Consider the following 18,186-nt stretch of genomic DNA (forward strand, 5'->3'; position numbering starts at 1 on the left):
AGCTTCGCCAGGTGGTTGGGCTGTGGAGGCTGCTGCATGCGATGGGCCGATAATACCCACAGCACTGTAAACAGGACACCCCACCCTCCTGCAGCCACCCATCCAGTGCCCCGGCAGCCTGTTGCTTTGTCTTGGCCTGTCGTGATAGGGGCGCTCTTCTCAGACAGGGCAGCCAATTGTCCTGTTTCTCTCCCCCTGTTTCCCAAATCTGAGAGGGTACTTTCCAGAAATGAAACCAGTCCATTTTCCGACCACAAGCAACCGTTCTTTGTGACTTCTCAACGCTTCTCCTTTAACCATAATCACACAATTGCAGGGCAGAACCCCATCCCCAGGTCTTTCCGGTATACCCATGAGGGAGGGAGAGCCCAGAAGCTCCTGTTCCATTTGCACTCACTCAGGGGACATGCCAATCTGACCAAGCCGCTGATGCCTACGCCTCCCAGTGGCTGTTTCCCCTGCACTATTCTCTCTGGAGACTGTCTGGCCTGGGTTAGACCAACACTAGGGGAGGAAAAGGCTCTGACACTAAGCTGCCCCCTTCCCAGGGGACGTTGGTGGCTGGAACTCACCCTGCGTGTCTCCTCTTCCTATTCGCCCCACCTCCACTTTCAGTCCTAAAAGATCACAACGTGGAGAATGGTTAACTGACAGTAATTGGTTTGATGTAATCTATCAAAGTAAAGTCTTTTGCCTCTCATCTTCTGTTCTTTGCAGCAGGGGTCCAACCGATACCTCGTCTCAGATCAGCGGCAGCATTAGATTAGAAACAAAGTGCGCAATAAGTGTAATGTGCTTGACATATCCCGAAACCATCCCCTCCACTCCAGGTCTGTGGAAAAATTGTCTGCCCGGAAATCGGTCCCTGGTGCCAAAAAGGTTGGGGAGCGCTGCTTCCCTAAGAGATAACAAGCCGGGACTGTGCTCCTGCCGACGATAGAAGAGCAGGTCTGGTGAGGGATGAAGGGCGCATGGTGCGGGCTGCAGTCACATCACAGTGAGGGCTGAGCTGAGATCGGAACCAGATTGCTTGCACCCAAGTCCCTTCCAGATATGTTGGGGCCACGCTCCACCAGCCTGTGGCCCCTTTGAGGATGGTACAGAGCATGCCAGTGTCTGACTTCGGCTTTGGTTTGTGTTGCATTTGTGGGGGAATGTGACGCCTTGGTTTTGCCCTAATCAGTTTTGGTGATATTCTTTTTTTTTTTTTGTATTTGGAGGAGCAAGTCAGAACCCCCGAAACCCTTAGAGTCTTTGTGAATAACTTTGGTCAGAAATGACTGGAGGGCATGTAGAATTGACCGAAATGGGTGGTTGGAGTCTTACACCAAATTCCAGGATCTTGGGCCCTCCCCAGCCCTGGGGGTGCTGGGGAGTAATGTAGCCTCTGGTTGCTGCCCTTGAGAGTGGGCCCCTGTAGTTCAGCAGTGGGGTAGGCTGTGCAGGGTATCCATGGGAACAGTGTAAGACAGGCATGGTTTCAGACATCCCTGGGGATACCAGACTTTCCCCCAGGTTTCAAAACCTCCTCCAGAAAACCAACCAACCATCTGCTCCATGCGCCCCCCCGCCCCCCGCCCCCAAAATAGACACCTGGTCTGGCCCGCAGTCTCCTTCCTCACTCCCCTCCCTGAAGGAGCTGCCAGGCACTCCTTCCTTCAGGTGTGTAGGCAGGTGTCCCACACCCTCAAGAGCATTACTGATACAGGAAGGTCGAGAGCCCCCGTGAGCTGATGTAGGAAGGAGGAAGTTTGGGTTTGAATGTATGACTGCTCCTCACTCACTGGGCGACCAAGTCCAGTGTGAGACTGGACTTCTCTGTGCCTTGTTTTCCTTATCAGTCTTTCTGGAATCTCTTTTAGGAAAAAAAAAGACTGTACCCACACAAGTACTTTGGGGTAAAACTTGAAAGTATTATGTAAATAGGGGTATACTTAAAGCCTCAGAATGGAAAAATTCTAAAGGAGCTTTTTGCAACAAATTCTGCTGAGGGGCTGGGAGAGGTGTCTCCAAGAAATCTTTCTCCCTAGAGCTTTTTCTCACCCCTGGAGCCACAGCCCCCTTCCTTCCAACAGCAGTGAAGCAGCTGTTACGATCATGGTGTTCTGGCCTCTATGCCAGTCTCTGGCTCATCTGCTTCCCACCTGCTCTTTGCTTCTCTGTCATGTAATCTTGTAAACTTGCCCTCCAGAACCCCTGCCTCATCCGTGGTCTCTGAGAGACAGTTTGGGAGAACCACAGGATAGCATTTTGGTGTCTGATCAGGCTGCCAGCATGGGTCAGAAGCTCCCAGAAATATCTGGATTGCCATCTTCTGATCTTAAACCAAGGATAGAAAAACAAGTGGTTGAAATGCCAATGTAGGAGATGCAGTTGGGACTTGAGCCTAGCACTAACTTATTGAGCTACAGGTGCAGGGAAGAAAGGAAAGACATTGGGCCTCCCTGAGCCTCAGAGGAAAGGGACAAGTGACTCTGGGGGATTTACTCACAGGGAGCAGGCTGAGCATGGATATGCAAGGCAGACACTCTTGGAATCCAGGTGTAATTAGAGCAGGCTCACCCTTATAGTAACAGGTTTTTGATTTTGTGCAGATACTTAATGCATCTGCCAGTGTTCAGCCCTATGCTGTAGATGCTGTGTGGGGTTCAAAGATAAACTAGACAGAGCCCTTGGCCACTGGTTATTCATTATCTGGGAGTTACAAATACTTGTCATCCGAGAGAAGCTGCGAAGTACTAGAAGAGGACACAGCAAGGGCTTCCCTGGGGGTCCAGCAGTTAAGATTTTGTGCTTCCGCTGCAGAGGGCATGAGTTGAGTCTGGTCAGGGAATTAAGATCCTGCATGCTGCACAGAGCAGTCTAGACAGAAAAGAAAAAAGGAAGAGTACAGAGTACTGAGGGAAATCAGAAAATCCTGAGACATTCCCTCCAGGGGACCCAGGAGACTCCATCAAGGTGGAGATGGTTAGGCTGGCCCTGATGGATGGGTCAGATTTTAGCCCTGATCCACATGTGCAAAACCTCAGAGGGGGTCAGGCCCAAGTCGTGGATGGGAAATGGTGTACAGTAGTTTGTCTGGGACATAAGATACCTTGAAGAGTAGTGATGTGTAAAGAAAAGGTAAGTGGGACCAGAAAACAAGACTTTTGAGTACCATCTTTGAAAGAAAGCCTTTAAAGAGTTTTAAGAGTGTTAAGGTCATTTAAAATGATGTGTTGAGATCACTGTATATTGATTTGGAAAGGTGTTTATGAGGTGAAAACACTGCAAAATAATATATATAGTATAATCCCATTTTTATTTTGAAATATATGCATACACACACTGCACAGAAGGCAAGGCCCCCAAGGATGTATATCTCATAGTATTATCATTGAAGCTGAGTGCCGAAGAATTGATGCTTTTGAACTCTGGTGTTGGAGAAGACTCTTGAGAGTCCCTTAGACTGCAAGGAGATCAGTCCTGGGTGTTCATTGGAAGGACTGATGTTGAAGCTGAAACTCCAATACTTTGGCCACCTGATGCGAAGAACTGACTCATTTGAAAAGACCCTGATGCTGGGAAAGATTGAAAGCAGGAGAAGGGGACGACAGAGGATGAGATGGTTGGATGGCATCACTGACTCAATGGACATGAGTTTGGATAGACTCTGGGAGTTGGTGATGGACAGGGAGGCCTGGCATGCTGCGGTCTATGGGGTCACAAAGAGTCAGACACAACTGAGCAACTGAACTGAACTGAATTGATCTCTGGGTGTTGAGATTTGAAGCTTTTTGCTTGTTTATTTACATATTTCTTTGCACTACTTTTTTTTTTTTTAATTTATCTTTTGTTGTGGCGGCATGTGACTTCTGTAATCTTAGTTCCCTGAGAACCTGGGCTCACAGCAGTGAAAACATGGAGTCCTAACCACTGGACCACCAGGGAAGTTCCCACATTTTTATGTCATTTTTAATTTCTTTTAAATGAGTACATATGTGATAGCTGAGGGAAATGATCTCGAACTATAGGAATTAGACAAAAGGAATTAGATAAAAACTGAGACTAAAAGTTATCCATGCAGTAATATTTATGATATTCAAATTGAGAGGAACCTCTCAAACATCTAATAATATGGGAGTGGTTAAGCAAACTACTGTATATAAACTTGGTAAAATGTTGTTCAGTTGCTAAGTTGTGTCCAACTCTTTGTGACCCCATGGTTTTTAGCACACCAGGCTCCCCTGTCCTTCACTGTCTCCTGGAGTTTGCTCAGATTCATGTCCATTGAGTTGGTGATGATATCTAACCATCTCATCATCTACTGCCCCCTTCTCCTCCTGCCCTCAATCTTTCCCAGATTGAGGGAAAGATCATCAAGTTCTTTTCCAGTGAGTTGGCTCTTTGCATCAGGTTGCCAAAATATTGGAGCTTCAGCTTTAGCATCAGTCCTTCCAATGAATATTCAGGGTTGATTTCCTGGTTTGATCTCCTTGCAGTCCAAGGGACTCTCAAGTCTTCTCTAGGACCACAGTTTGAAGGTATCAATTCTTTGATGCTCAAGCTTCTTTATGGTCCAACTGTCAGATCCATACATGACTACAAGAAATATATGACTACTAGAAAAATGATAGCTTTGACTATACAGACCTTTGTTGGCAAAGTGGTGTCTTTACTTTTTTAATACACTGTTTTAAAAATGACAGATATGTGGATCGTTCATACTTGAAAATGAGTATATGAAATGGGTAGAACAAAGAAGAATATCATTAATAGATTTCATATTGATTACTATGTCATGTACTACATTTCACACGGTAAAATGTGTGTAAATGTTTAAATGGATTTGGAGAATGTACACAGTATTACTAGTGTTTCTCTTTTTTCTGTTGTGGTAAAACAGACATAGGGGCCTCCCAAGTGGTTCAGTGGTAAAGAATCCACCTGCCAATGTAGAAGTCTCAGGACACGCGGGTTCGATCCTGGGTCAAGAAGATCCCCTGGAGGAGGAAATTGCAACCTACTCCAGTATTCTTGCCTGGAAAAATCCCATGGACAGAGGAGCCTGGTGGGCTACAGTCCATGGGGTCACAGAGTTGCACACACATGACACACATAACATAAAATTTCCCATTTAACCATTTTAAGGTTATGATTCAGTGGCATTAAGTACACTCACAGTGTTGTGTGATGATCACCACTGTCCATTTCCAGAACATTTTCATCGCCCCAAGCAGAAACTGGTGCATGCCTGCTAAGTTGCTTCAAGCACGTCCGACTCTTTGTAACCCTGTGGACTGTAGACGCCAGGCTTCTCTGTCTATGGGATTCTCCAGGCAAGAATACTGGAGTGGGCTGCCGTGCCCTCTTCCAGGGGATCTTCCCAGTACAGGATTTGAACCAGTGTCTCTATGTCCCCTTTATTGGCCACGTTCTTTACCACCAGCACCACCTGGGAGCAGAAACTCTGTGCCCATTAAATAATAATAATACTCCATTCGCTTCTCCTGCTGAGCCCCTGGTAATCTGTTCTATTTTCTGTCCCTGTGAATTTGCCTGTCCTAGGTACCTCATTTAAATGGAATCATGTAATATTTGTTTTTTTTGTGAAGTTTCATTCGTGGTGTAGCAGGTATCAGAACCTCATTCCTTTCTGAGACTCTCTTGTATATTTGGAACACATTGTGCTTATCCTTTCATCTGTCAGTGGACACTTGATTGTTTCTACCTCTTGGCTGTTGTGAATAGTGCTGCTATGAATGTGGGTACATGTGGGTCTCTTTGAGACCCTCCTTTCAATTCTTTTGTATATATACCTAGAAGTGGAATTGCTGGATTGTATGGTAATTCTTCATTTAACTTTTTGAGGAACTGCCAACCTGTTAGTGTCTTCTTAATATAAAGCTCTTCAAGTTTATATCTATAGCCCCCAGTTCCTTTTGCTGTGATTAATGCACACATGAATTATCAAGAGATTAATACAGATATGAAAGCATTTTGCTTTGTTTAAAGGGAAGAATTTTATAGAGCTTAAGGCCGTAGTGTGTTTTGAATGTGGTTATGGAAGACATGGTCAACTCAGATAACTGAAAGTTACAGATGATTCTACAACTCTTAGATTTTATCAACAGTTTCAACTTTTACCTTCTCCCAGAAAGATTTAATCAAGGTAAAAATAAAATGAGTGGACTTATAATTGGTTTATTTTTGTTCTGTTTAGCCAGGGGTCAGAGGCAGAGAAGAGAACCAAAAGACTGGGATATTCTCCTGGATCCTGGATAGATAAAAGTAGTTACATCATTCTGTTTGTCTCAGTCACCTAGGTTCCCCAGAGCTAATGGTCTTGGAGGAAGCAGGAAGTGTCCTTCAGTTAATTGGGTTGAATTTGTGCATAGGAACCCTGCAATCAGAGCTGCAAGGAAGAAGAAAAGATGCAGGAAACAAAAGATGAAGGAAAACTTGGTTTTTGTCCACTTCCAGCATCCAGTTGTTTTTTTATTGATGGGAAACAGACCTCTCTCGGGAAACTCAGTGTGGAGACCTGGAGTTCACAGTTCGTAGTCCATTAGGAACAGGAGAAAGAGGACGTATATAAAGTAATCCCTCATCCAGAGGGACATGGTGTAAATTGTTTCCAGTGACAAAGACCAGCTGGTTAAGTCAGGAGAGCTTTGGTCAAGCTGTATGTGCTTTTATGGGCTGCTTCGGATTCCTGTAGGAGGGAAGTGAGTGAAGATGCAGCAGTTCAGCCAGGCTTCCTAAAAGAGAGACAGTTGATGACCACGTCTGCTTCTTCCATGCTGACCTCTAGGTGTACGGGCTGTGCTCTCTTCCAGCCAGCGTCCCATGTTCTGTGGCCCCAGAAAAACCAGTGTGTAGGCCTCAGCCACCCCAGGTCCGACGTACATTCTCCTTGGACACCATCCTCAGCTCCTACCTTCTGGGCCAGTGGCCACGAGATGCTGATGGGGCCTTCACCTGCTGTACCAATGACAAGGCCACCCAGGTAATGAAGCTCTCTCTAATGGGGTGAGGGTAAGGGTGGGGTGGTGGAGTGACTGAGAAGGTCTTGGGTCTACTTATCAACCCCCAATCATTTATGTGACTTGTCCTCAGTTTCGGCTATGCATATTCACTATACATGAAAAGCTATATACATATAGCTTTTGATTATCTCATGTTTACCAGCTTAGTTCTCTTTGTAAATGTACCTGAAAATGAGTTTGCATTCCACCTGTTGGGAGAGAGAAGGCAAACTGTTTGTCTTTGAGTATTCATGTGTGGATATACAAGAGTTGATTTTGGAATTTATCCTAGATTTTAATAAATGAGATTTACCTTGCTAAAACAAGCCAATATTCAGCTGAGTATGCATTCCCCACACAACTGGAAGAGGTGGTCAAAATACGTGTTGAGCCAGAATATTTCCCACTGGAGCAACAGGACTGGGAAGTTCTCAGATAACGGAGAGTTGCTCCTTAGTCAGCAGCCCTATCTGGGATTTTAGGGGACCCATTTGAGTCCTATGGAGCCCAGGTCCCCTCTTCAGGGTTTTTCTTTTCATTAAGAATCCTAAACTTAAAAGGAATCTCTACAATCACCTGGTTCATTGGTCAGTTTTTGAATAAAGTAGTATTAGCCTGAGCAAGAAGTTGTCTGAAGTGTGAAATTATACAAAGATATTTCTTTGACTGAGGACTTTGACATTCTCAGGAGTTAAGTTTTTAAGAATCAAATCTCCCTTTGATGCAGTTTAAGCCCATTCCTGTTCAACTTCAGGACAAATGAGTTGTTCTCAGGAAAGAGGAAACAGGGCGGGGAGAACACAGGCTCAGGGGCGAGGCAGCCCACATCCTGGGGGATGCTGGGCCAGTTGCTCTTCCTTTGCAATCGCTGCAGTGTGCCCATCCCGCCTGATCGGAGGTGGAGCGCTGGCCAAGTGGAAAAGGCTTTTGTGTGCTCACTTCGCCTGTCCTCCTCTGTTGAGCACATCTCATCAGTCCCTTTTATTTATTTTTTAAATGAGATCCATTTTCAAATGTTATTAGTGAATGTTTGAATGCCCAGTGCTGTTCTTGGCATGTCAGAGTGAAGAACAAGGAAATGAGAACAAGGTTTGGCCTTGGTGAGTCTGGATGCCAGTTCCATGAAGGCCAGTAAACCGGGAGCCAAGGGATGAGATGTGGCCAAGTGTCTGGCACAGTTTACAGGAGGGACATTCTCACAGGAATACGCCACCTTGGAGCAACAAAAGTTTGCAGTTAAAATCGATGGCCCTTTTTAGATCTAGGAACAGACTGTAAAGTATGCTCTGGGTAGCAGACCAAATAGGCCTACTTCCTGGGAGCCCTGGACACTAGTTCCCTGTATCCCCTGAAAAGGGCAAGTAGTATAGGTTATGATTCCCCATCACAGGCCTGGAGCACACATCCCTTTCTCTTTTGAGAGAATGGTTAGTTCCAGTAATGTGTCTAGTCATGGAGGGCTTCCTGGAGGAGCAGGACTTGAGGTTGCTTCAGATGTGCTCATGATTACACCCGCTTCATCAGACAGTGGGCTTCCACGCACCCCACCTATCCCTGAATCCCTATCTCTGTCATTTCCTGCTCTCCGCCTTCTAGGAAGCCTCCATCCCACTCCTCAGATGGCGTTCTCTTTGTCAACTCAGAGCAGGGTTGGCCTCAGATGTTCCCTGGCCAGATTTAGAGGCATGGACTCTAGGCTCTGTGTTTTTGCTCAGGCTCCAGCTGCAGGCCAGATCTTTTATATAACAAGTCTGGGCTTCTTGCCACAGCAAGACAGAGGTCAGCGATGCGCCTCCATGGGTCTGGCAAGGCTGAGCTCTGCAGCTTTCCTCTTTCCCTGGGATGGGCTCCAGCCCTCGAGGAACTCTTAGCAACCTGTCAATATTGTGGCTGCATGAGGAGGTGGGAGAATTCTGATCAACACAGGCATCCAAACCCAAGTATGTGCTCGGCCCGTCTTTCATTCCAGGCCTTCTGGGAACTTTCTGCTTCTAGGTTTTGGGCTCCATTCAAATTCCTGCTTAAGCACCCTGGCCTGGCACAAGCTACCTTCTTCAACACCGGGGTTACACCAGGAACCAAAGCCTCTCCTGACATCTCCCAAAGTAACTGGTACTCCTCCCCTACGGAGCACAGCTACATCACCTAGAAAGGACTGGAGATGGGGGAGAGGTTTTATGGGGGAGATACAAGAGGTGTAGTGAAGAGTGGAGGGAAGGTAGCGAGGCCAGATCTACCAAAGTTCTTGAAAGCTTTCAGTTCAGTTCAGTCTGACTCTTTGCAACCCCATGGACTGCAGCAGTTGCTAAAAATAGATGACGCCAGCACCTTCCCCTAATTCCTTTGAGCTCGAGGGGCGACAGCCTCCCCCTCCCCTACCTCCTGTGCTCTGTCTTCTAGCCACACCAGTGTAGTACCTCCCTCGCTTCTGCTCTCTTAGCTGTGCCGCCCACCCCTGCCTCCACCCCTCCTCATACACACCTCCAGCCAGCCACCAGAGTGTGTGTTTGAAGACCTCATCACCCTGGCACTCCTGGGGCAGGACCCGCGATGAAGACAGCAGCCATAGTCATGGGGTAGGCCAAGCAGCTAAGCTCCCCTCTCCAAACCCCCTGAGCAGGAAGGAACCCTGCAAGTTTCACATGAGAACACACTGTCCTCAAGGCTTCTCCCAAGGCAGAAGATGGAGTTAAAGTTCTCAGTTCTCGAAGACAGCAGGTTACAAACAGTCCCAATATTCTCTCCTTGGGTTTAGCGATGTTTTAAGCCCTTAGGAAAGCACAAAGGAAGCATGGGTGGTTCCCAGGCAACTTGTGGTCTGATGTCGAGAGCTAGCTTACCCAGATATTTGGGACAAGTGAGGAAGAGAGGTGGGTGGACCTTATTTGGGAAGTTGGTTCTTCTAAGGGGGTGTGAATGTGGTCATCCGGGAAGGAGGGCTTTGGAGCTGCTCATGTTCTGAGCCAGGGTGCGCTCCAGGAGCAAGATGACCAGATCTCCCAGAGGTCAACATGGTGGGTGTAAGGAAGAGCTTGGGTGCAGTGGGTGCTGGACACGGAAGGCACAATCAGTGAGGACTAGGAAGGCTCCTCTGTGGTGTCACCATCATCTGGAGGTGTCTTAATGTCTCGGAAAACTCTGCCAGGATTGTCCAGGTCAGTCTGCCCTCCCCCAGGTTAGCTGGTCACTCAGAGCTGGCCACCAAGTGCCGTGGGCCAGTCCCTCCTAGCGCTGGGCCTGGGCGGGTAATGGCAGCACATTCTAGTGGTGGCGATCGCCCCCTCCCTTCTTTCTGGGAGTCTTCTGAAGGGAGGAAGTGGTCTTACCACAGTGGGATGACTGTTGGAGCCACTGGTGTTCTCATCCTGCAGACAGATGCAACCCTGGGTGCCTGTTCGCCTGGCCCCATCCTGCTCATCCCTAGCCCCTTTTCCTCTTCAGGCTCCAGGTGATGTGGGGAAATGCCCTGATGATAGACCTTTTTTCTTCCTTTAGGTCTGAGTTACCTTTTGGGGAAAAAATTAGCTTAAGTCCTTGACTAGCAGGGCAGAGGTGGCAGGCTTTGTTTAGAAAGCCTGTTTTTTCTCTTTGTTTTCCCTTTCTATGACTTTCCCAACCTCTGTGCTGTCCTTCTCTTTTCCCCAACACAGTGCCTCAGCATTTGGTGATGACACACAACTCAGTCTGCTCATCATGGGCCTTTTTTTGCGGTTGTGAGGGTCTGGGCACAATGCCTGTTTCCCAAACTGGTGAGCAGAACCAGTTGTTCAGTATACAGTTTGATGGCAGCTCAGAATATTTGAAAATGGGTCCATGATGGAAAATTTGAGGGTTGCAGACACTGAGGGACCAGAGAACTCTAACTCTGCAGCTCGAGTTCTTGGTGCTGGCTGGCCGACCACCCTCAGAGCCCTCCCTGCCTCTTTTTCTGGCCAGAGTCCCAAATGGTGGCTTCCCTGCTGAATTTCAGCTCCCCGTGTAGTTACTGAGCATCTATACTAGGCCAGGCATCATGCTGCTCTGCACATCCGCATAGTAGGTACACATAGGGTTATGTCCCCAGAGCCCAGCCAAGGTCACTGGAGAAAGCAAGGACCAGGACTCTTCCTGCCTCAGAATCTGGACAGAAGCTTAGTTGGCTGTGGGGCAGAGAAAGAGGTTCCAGTTTGGGGGGTTTTGGCTCCATCTCACCCCTACCCTCTTGTTAGATCAGGCTGTTGTTTGGAAAGCTGTCCTCACCCTAACCCAGTTTTCCTACATGTTGCTCCTAGACTTCAGAGTCCCAGGCAAAGCTTCCTTGGTCTAACTCACATCAGTTTTGCATAATCCAAGCATCATCTGCATAGTTGGCTGATGCCACTCATGACCAGTAAGTAGCCCTGCTTCTCTCTCAGCTGCTCCCCAAGGCCAGGGTGTTAAAATAAATCTGTTCCAGTGTGTGAGTCCCTTTGACAAACACGACTGGCCTGCTGAGCTCAAGCTTTATCCTGCTTCCAGAAGACCATCTGGAACAGCTACTTACGGTGCTGTCACACAGCCTGGCTTGACCCCTGTTGTGCCATAAAGGGTCACTCTTTGAAGAGTACCCTTCCTTAGCTTTGACTTTTCTGTGCTCCAAGGAAACCTTGGACTAGATACCTGGGGTGAGACCCAAGAGGAGGAGCCTGTCTACCCAGGAGCACTGGAAATAAGGCAAAGGCATGGTCCCTCTCTTGATGCTCCCAGTTCAGTTGGAGTGGCCAAAGCCCACACCTGTGCACATGCCTGCCTGAATGAAGAATACTCAGGGTCAGTGTGTAAGCAGCTTCAAACACAGGATAACCTACTGTATTAGGTTCCTGAGGCGATGTAACAAATTACCTCAAACTTAGTGGCTTAAAATGGTGGAAGTTTATTGTCATAGTTCTGAAAGTCAAAAGTCTGAATTCCATTCCACTGGGCCAAGATCAAGGTGTTGGCTGGGCTATACTCTCTCTGGAGGCTCTCTGGGAGACCCGTTCCTTGCATCTTCCAGCTTCTGGTGGCTGCCAGCATTCTTTGGCTTGTGGCCACATCACTCCACTCTCTGCCTCCATGGTCACATCTTCTTCTGTGAGTGTCTATGTTTCCCTCTTATAAGGACACTTTTAATGGCATTAGGGCCCACCAGGATAAACTTCCCATCTCAAGAGCCTTAACTTAATTGCATTTGCAAACACTTTCCCATATAAGGTAACAGTAACAGGCCCCAGGGATTAGGACCTGATTTCTTTGGGGGGCCATTTTCAATCTGTCACACCTACTGATGTCGCCTACTACTCTGCCCCTTGCTCACTCTACCCCAGCCACACCGATCTCCTTATCGCTCACAAACCTGCCAGACTGGCTCCTGCTTCAGGACCTTTGCACTTGCTGTTCCCTCCATGTAGGTCACTGTCACCTGTGATATTACGCGGCTCACTCCTCACCTCCTTCATGTTTTCATCAGATTCTCCCTTTTCAACGAGGACTTCCCTGACATTTAAAGTTATGTTCCCCAACCTAAGATTCCTATCCTCTTTCCTTAAAAAAAAAAATTATTTACCTTTGGCTGCACTGGGTCTTTGTTGCCGCGCACGGGCTTTCTCTAATTGTGACGAGCGGGGACGCCCCTCTAGTTGTGATGTTGCGTGGGCTTCTCATTGCAGTGGCTTTGACTTCTCTCGTGGAGCACGGGGGCTCTAGACACACAGGCTCAGTAGTTGCGGTGCACAGGTTTAGTTGCTCTGAGGCATGTGGGATCTTCCCAAACCAGGGAATTGAACCCATGTTCCCTGCATTGGCAGGTGGATTTTTAACCACTAGAGCCCCGGGGAAGTCCCTCCTATCTCCTGTCTTTGCTGTATTTTTCTCTTTTACCTATCACTGTTTAAACTGTGCCTCCAACTAGAATGTACACTCAAAGGAGATGAGAATTTTTGTCATGTTGTGTGTTGTTATATCCCCAGCACCTGACACACAGTTTGCATTCAGTAACTCTTTGTTGAGTGCACATGTGATATGTGCCCTGAACCCACATGATCAGAGAAGATGCAGAGGGGGCAGCAGGCCACATGAGGTGGACAGTTAAGAAGGGCCCCTGATGGGAAGGCTGGAAAGAGCTGGTAGAGTGTGCTGTCTTAGTTGGGGACGCCAGGCTTAGAGGTCAAGGGATAAGGAAAGACAAAGGAGATGGAGCTACATTTGTCTGCATGACAGAGAGCCTGGGGTGGAGGGTAAGATGGTGATGTCTGTGGCAAGGGGTGGGTGTTAAGGCAAAGCGATGGCCTTTAGTTGCACAGTTTACAGAGTAGGCAGTAGTTGCCAGGAGATGCTGCTGAGCAGACTGAGGTGCGGTGGACAGAGAGGACTGAGAGAGGAGAGTCTCCCAGCTGCCGTGAGTTTTCACATCCATTCTAGCCTCTAGCGCTGGCCTACACTTCTCCTTCCACCCCCTCACATACTTCAGAAGAAAGAGGCAGTTGAAAAGTTCTCAAGAGATGTTAGTAGACCCGGGGGCAAGCCTGAAGGTGGCTGATTCACCGCCTTCTCACCACCCACCTGTGGGTGCAGTGTCTTCCCAGAAGAGGAGAAACGGGCAACACCTGAGCCTTTGTCGCCCCTCCTCCGCAGCCTCTGCCACCTTTCCAGGGACAGCAAGCTTGAGTAGAGTTCAGCTCTAATGAGCAGACCTAGTTATGTATCGGTTTGGCTTGGAGCCCTGGTAAGGAGGAACGTTTGTGCATCTGCCCAGCTCAGGGGGCTATGGGAAAGGGGGCTTCTCCTCTCTTTTCAGTATATGCAGTGGTGGGGATTTTCTGAGGCTATGTCCGCCAGAACTCTGATGGGCATTTGGAAGTAGACCGGCTGCTTGGTTTCCCCTGTCAGAGCCAGCTCCACCTTCAGGCTTTGGGGTACAGCCTGAGGTCACCCTTCTGCAGAAGAAGGGATGGTGGGGATGCATCTCTGGAGGGTCCCCCTTGTGGTGCTGGTCTCAGGGAAAGGAGTCGGGACAGTCCTCTCACCCTGGCTGTCTTGCACGGCCCGGCAGAGTTCCTGATGGGTGGGCAGCTGGGAGAAGGAAGAGGCAGGGAGGCTCGGCCCCCTGTGGCCCCTCTCCTGCAGCTGTCGTGCAGGGCAGCCTGCTCCCACAGCCCCGCTCAGACTGCCCCCACCGAGCTCTTCTTAACAGCTGTTGGGTGGTGAGTTGTTGGGCTTGTTCCCTCTTATCCTCCCCCTTTTCTGTTTGCAACAACCTCTCGGGAGAGGTCAGCGGATCTGTTGGAGGAGACGGTTCCCAGGCCCTCATGGTTTTGGCAGCTTGTGCAAAGAAGTTAGAGAGGAACTGGTTCCACTGGAGCCTCCCCCTGGGGCCCTCCCTTGGAATGGAAGTAGGGATGCTGGCGGGGGAGATGGACCATGTCCTCCTCTCCCTCATGCTTAGAGTCAACAGCTTCCCCCCTGCAGCAGGGGCTCAGGAAGTGGGTCTACAACTGCCCCTGCCTCCATCCTGGGTCCTCTGTCTTCTGCGCAGCGGGGGAGGAAGAATGGCGGATTGAGAGCCTGGTTCTCACAGTGGCAGAGCAGGAGCTAGGAGAAGGAGCTGCGATAAAGCCAAGAGACGTCAGGCATCTGAGCTGACTTCAGAATTCTGGTGCCCCCGCTTTGTGAAAATCCCTCCTGCCATATATTCAGGGGAACACTGGGGCCCCCAACACTCTGTGGACAGGGAAACATCACAGAACAAGCTTGAGGCACTGCTCTGCAAGAAGTCTCCTGCTTCAGTCCAGGATGGAGAGCAGGGCATCTCTGTTGAGCTTTTTCCTCTCTTACCAATTAATGACTCCTTAATGGGGTCTCGTCTGGTAACGTATTTTCATTAGACTCACAGAAACCTGGGGCCATACTGGGCTCTTAGATGGGGAGGGAATCGGGGATCCCAGTGGTTCCTGAACTCAAGCTCATTTGGACCTGGTTGGGATAGAGAGGGACAAAACTGGTCCTCACTGTTGGGGAGAAGCACCTGGACTTTCTGGGGCTATAATCCACGTGCAAAAGTCTTAAGAGAGTGAAGAGCAGGTTGTCCTCATTGGCTCATCAGGGACAGTTTCCTGGAGGACGTAGGAAGAGGCAGTGCAAGTGGAGAAGCCTGAAAGAATAAGAGGGGCTGGCAGCATCCTGGGGGTCGATGTGCAGGTGAGAGAAGACCACCCAGAGCCACCACCTCTGTGCTGAAAATGGTGTGTCTGCTTCCACAGGGCTCATTTGAGGAGCTGAGCTGTCTCACTGGGTTTCTCTCCCTACAGACCCCCCTATCCTGGCAAGAGCTTGAAGGCGAGCGGGCCATCTCCTGCACACACAAGCGCTCAGCATCCTGGGGCAGCACAGACCACCGGAAAGAGGTAATCGCCCCGTGATGCCACGGCCAGGGTAGCTGCCTCTTGTCTCCCCCAGCACCATCTGCTCCAAAGTGGACCCACGTTTTCAGTCTCACCCGCCTTGATCTAGCCTTTTCTTGATGAGTTGGTGTCTTCGTAGCTGCCTCCCAGCCTCCTGGTGGCCTGGATTTATGAGCCCAGGCCCTCCTGTAGGCAGGGGCTTGGCCCGGACCTACTGCTGCCCTCCAACAGCCAAGCTCAGGGTGGGGGTGGCCATTGTTCTCACTTCACTTTGAGGTTGCATACAGATAAGCAGTTCAGAGACCAGAGAGAGACAGAGAATGAGTTTTCTGGGAATTGGAAGCCTCCAACCTCACTACTTAACCACTCATCCAGCCTTATTTTTAAAAGCAGAGAAAAATAGTGAAAATAGTGATATGTTCCCAAACACTCCTTCCTGGCCCTCCCTCCCTCTCATGAGGGCCCTTGGGGTTTGAGAGTGAGGAGAGAAAAAGACATAGACTGGATTCCAAGGCTCCCAACCCAGGAGGACCAGCTTGCCAGGGGTCACCATTTACAGGGCAGTAGCTTCTGCCCTCTTGGCTGCAAGAACAGAAGGAGAATTGTTGTTATTCAGTCGCTCAGTCATGTCTGACTCTTTGCCACCCCACGGACTGCAGCACGCCAGGTTTCCCTGTCCTTCATGTTCTCCCAGTAGGAGAATATGAAGTATTTAAGGCTAGTAGGAAATACAAAGTATTTGCGATTTTTAATTATCAGAATATTTACATTAAGGATCAGTAGGTCCAGAATTACAAAGTGACTGGGATGACAGTCAAAGTTGTTGATGATGCTCCATAATTGTTACCGGATATGAAGTTGGGACAAAAGCTGATATTCCTTCTAGAGAGGCTGCTCCTTGCTGAGCACAGTCTACTTTAAAATGGGGGTGGGGGGAGCTTCCCTGGTGGTCCCGTGGTTAAGAATCCTCCTTGCAATGCAAGGGACACTGGTTCCATCCCTGATCCAGGAAGATCCCCATGCCCACAGAGCAACTCGGCTCGTGTGCCATACTGAGCCAGCGCTCTGGAGCCTGAGAGCTGCAGCTACTGAAGCCCATGTGTCTAGAGCCCATCTCCACAGCAAGAGGAACCACTGCAACAAGAAGCCCACACGCCGCAACAGAGAGTCGCCCCGGCTCAGGGGCCACAACGAGAGAAAGCCCTCGAGCAGCAGTGAAGACCCACCACAGCCCCTGCCCCCCAAATAACAGTCATAATAAAATAGGGGGAAATCCTTCTATCCTTCCGGGTCCCAGGGCCTTTGAGATAGCTGTGAATGTACTTTGAGGAGTGAATGTAAAAATGTCATTTCCCATTTTTATTAATAGAGTAGTTTTCCGTGCCTTTGGAATCTGTGAAAGACAAAAATGGTTTCAGGGTTGTATATTTTTAATTTTTTCAAACCTGAGCCACCTGTAGAATACATGGTAATTCAAAACATCCAATAATCTGGTCAATATGGCGTCTAGCTTGCCTGAGCATATCATCACAGATGTGAACACCACTGAAGTATTTTGAGATGGAAGATTAACTTCCATCTTCTTTTTATGTATTTTATGTATCCTGAGCTTTTTGGCAGGAGCCATGCCTGAGAGAGGGCCTTCCCAGGTGTCACTAGTGGTAAAGCACCTGCCTGCCAGTGCAGGAAATGTAAGCAATGCGGGGTTTGATCCCTGGGTTGGGAAGATCCCCTGGAGGAGGGCATGGCAACCCACTCCAGTGTTCTTGCCTGGAGAATCCCATGGACAGAGGAGCCTGGTGGGCTGCAGTGCATGGGCTTGCGCACAGTCAGACACTCCTGAAGCGCCTTTGCACACACAGCTGGCAGGGAGGACCAGTGCACCTTTGCTTTGCTTCACCTGTCTGTCCTCTCCCCTCTACTGGCCGCTAGATTACCAAGTTGAAGCAACAGCTGCAGAGGACAAAGCTGAGCCGCAGTGGGAAGGAGAAGGAGCGGGGCTCCCCACTCCAAGGGGACCGTGCTGTGCGGGGAGCACGAAGGGTATGTCTGTCCCCCAGCCCTCTCCCTGCTTATCCTCCGTGGTGGGCCCCCTGGCGTGGGCAGGTCCTCTGAGCCCTTGCTCACCGCAGGGCCCATGGCCGTGTGGGTGCCGGGGAAGTTCTGAGGCAGCATTGGAAAAGGCACATGCTGCATGTCTCTGTCATCCCCACCCCCTGAACACTTGAGGCCGCGGTGCAGACTCTAAAAGCACACCCTGGGCCTCTGCCTTACAGAGAAAGCCCCACTGAATTGGTAACTGTCCCCAAACTCTCCTTTACGCACTTGGTTCTGCTGTGTAGACAAGACTGTTACCCGCTGATCAGAACTAATACCTGGATGGTGTCTGGTAGGATTCAGTGATGGCCTTATCTGCCTCCTCCTCAGGCATCCCCTCCCAGCTTCCCCACAGGGTCCCCTGTCTTGAGACTCAGCCCCTGCCTGCACCGGAGCCTGGAAGGGCTCAACCAAGAGCTGGAGGAGGTGTTTGTGAAGGACCAGGGTGAAGAGGAGCTGCTGCGGGTGAGTGGGGGCCACACCCTGGGTGCACAGACAGTCGCATCTTGCTGAGTCTGGACACAGGGAGGTGGGACCTGTACTGTCTGAGGGTGCACAGGCTGTGCACCTGTCAACAAAGCAGTGTGGAGTTTATTAGACCCAAATGGACTTGACCACAAGAACAGCAGAGCTGGGTGGGTGCAGCTGGGAAGGCTTTGGGGCAGTGAGTAGAAAGACAAGGAGTA

The 18,186-nt window shown here is 49.3% G+C and overlaps 1 protein-coding gene across 2 annotated transcripts in view; it reads left to right on the forward strand.

Moving 5' to 3' along the window:
* The window catches only part of FAM117A (family with sequence similarity 117 member A), a 42,413-nt gene that overhangs the window by 17,785 nt on the left and 6,442 nt on the right, over positions 1-18,186 (forward strand). The window contains exons 2-5 of one of the 2 annotated variants that reach the window (XM_070389707.1): positions 6,819-6,988; positions 15,311-15,406; positions 17,336-17,446; positions 17,831-17,965. In XM_070389707.1, coding sequence (XP_070245808.1) covers positions 6,819-6,988; positions 15,311-15,406; positions 17,336-17,446; positions 17,831-17,965 — 512 coding nt within the window. Of the gene's footprint in view, positions 1-6,793; positions 6,989-15,310; positions 15,407-17,335; positions 17,447-17,830; positions 17,966-18,186 lie in introns of both variants that reach the window. The other variant, XM_070389708.1, reaches the window with a different exon arrangement.

This window comes from Bos mutus, chromosome 19 (genome assembly GCF_027580195.1).
Source record: "Bos mutus isolate GX-2022 chromosome 19, NWIPB_WYAK_1.1, whole genome shotgun sequence".
Taxonomy (NCBI): Eukaryota; Metazoa; Chordata; class Mammalia; order Artiodactyla; family Bovidae; genus Bos; species Bos mutus.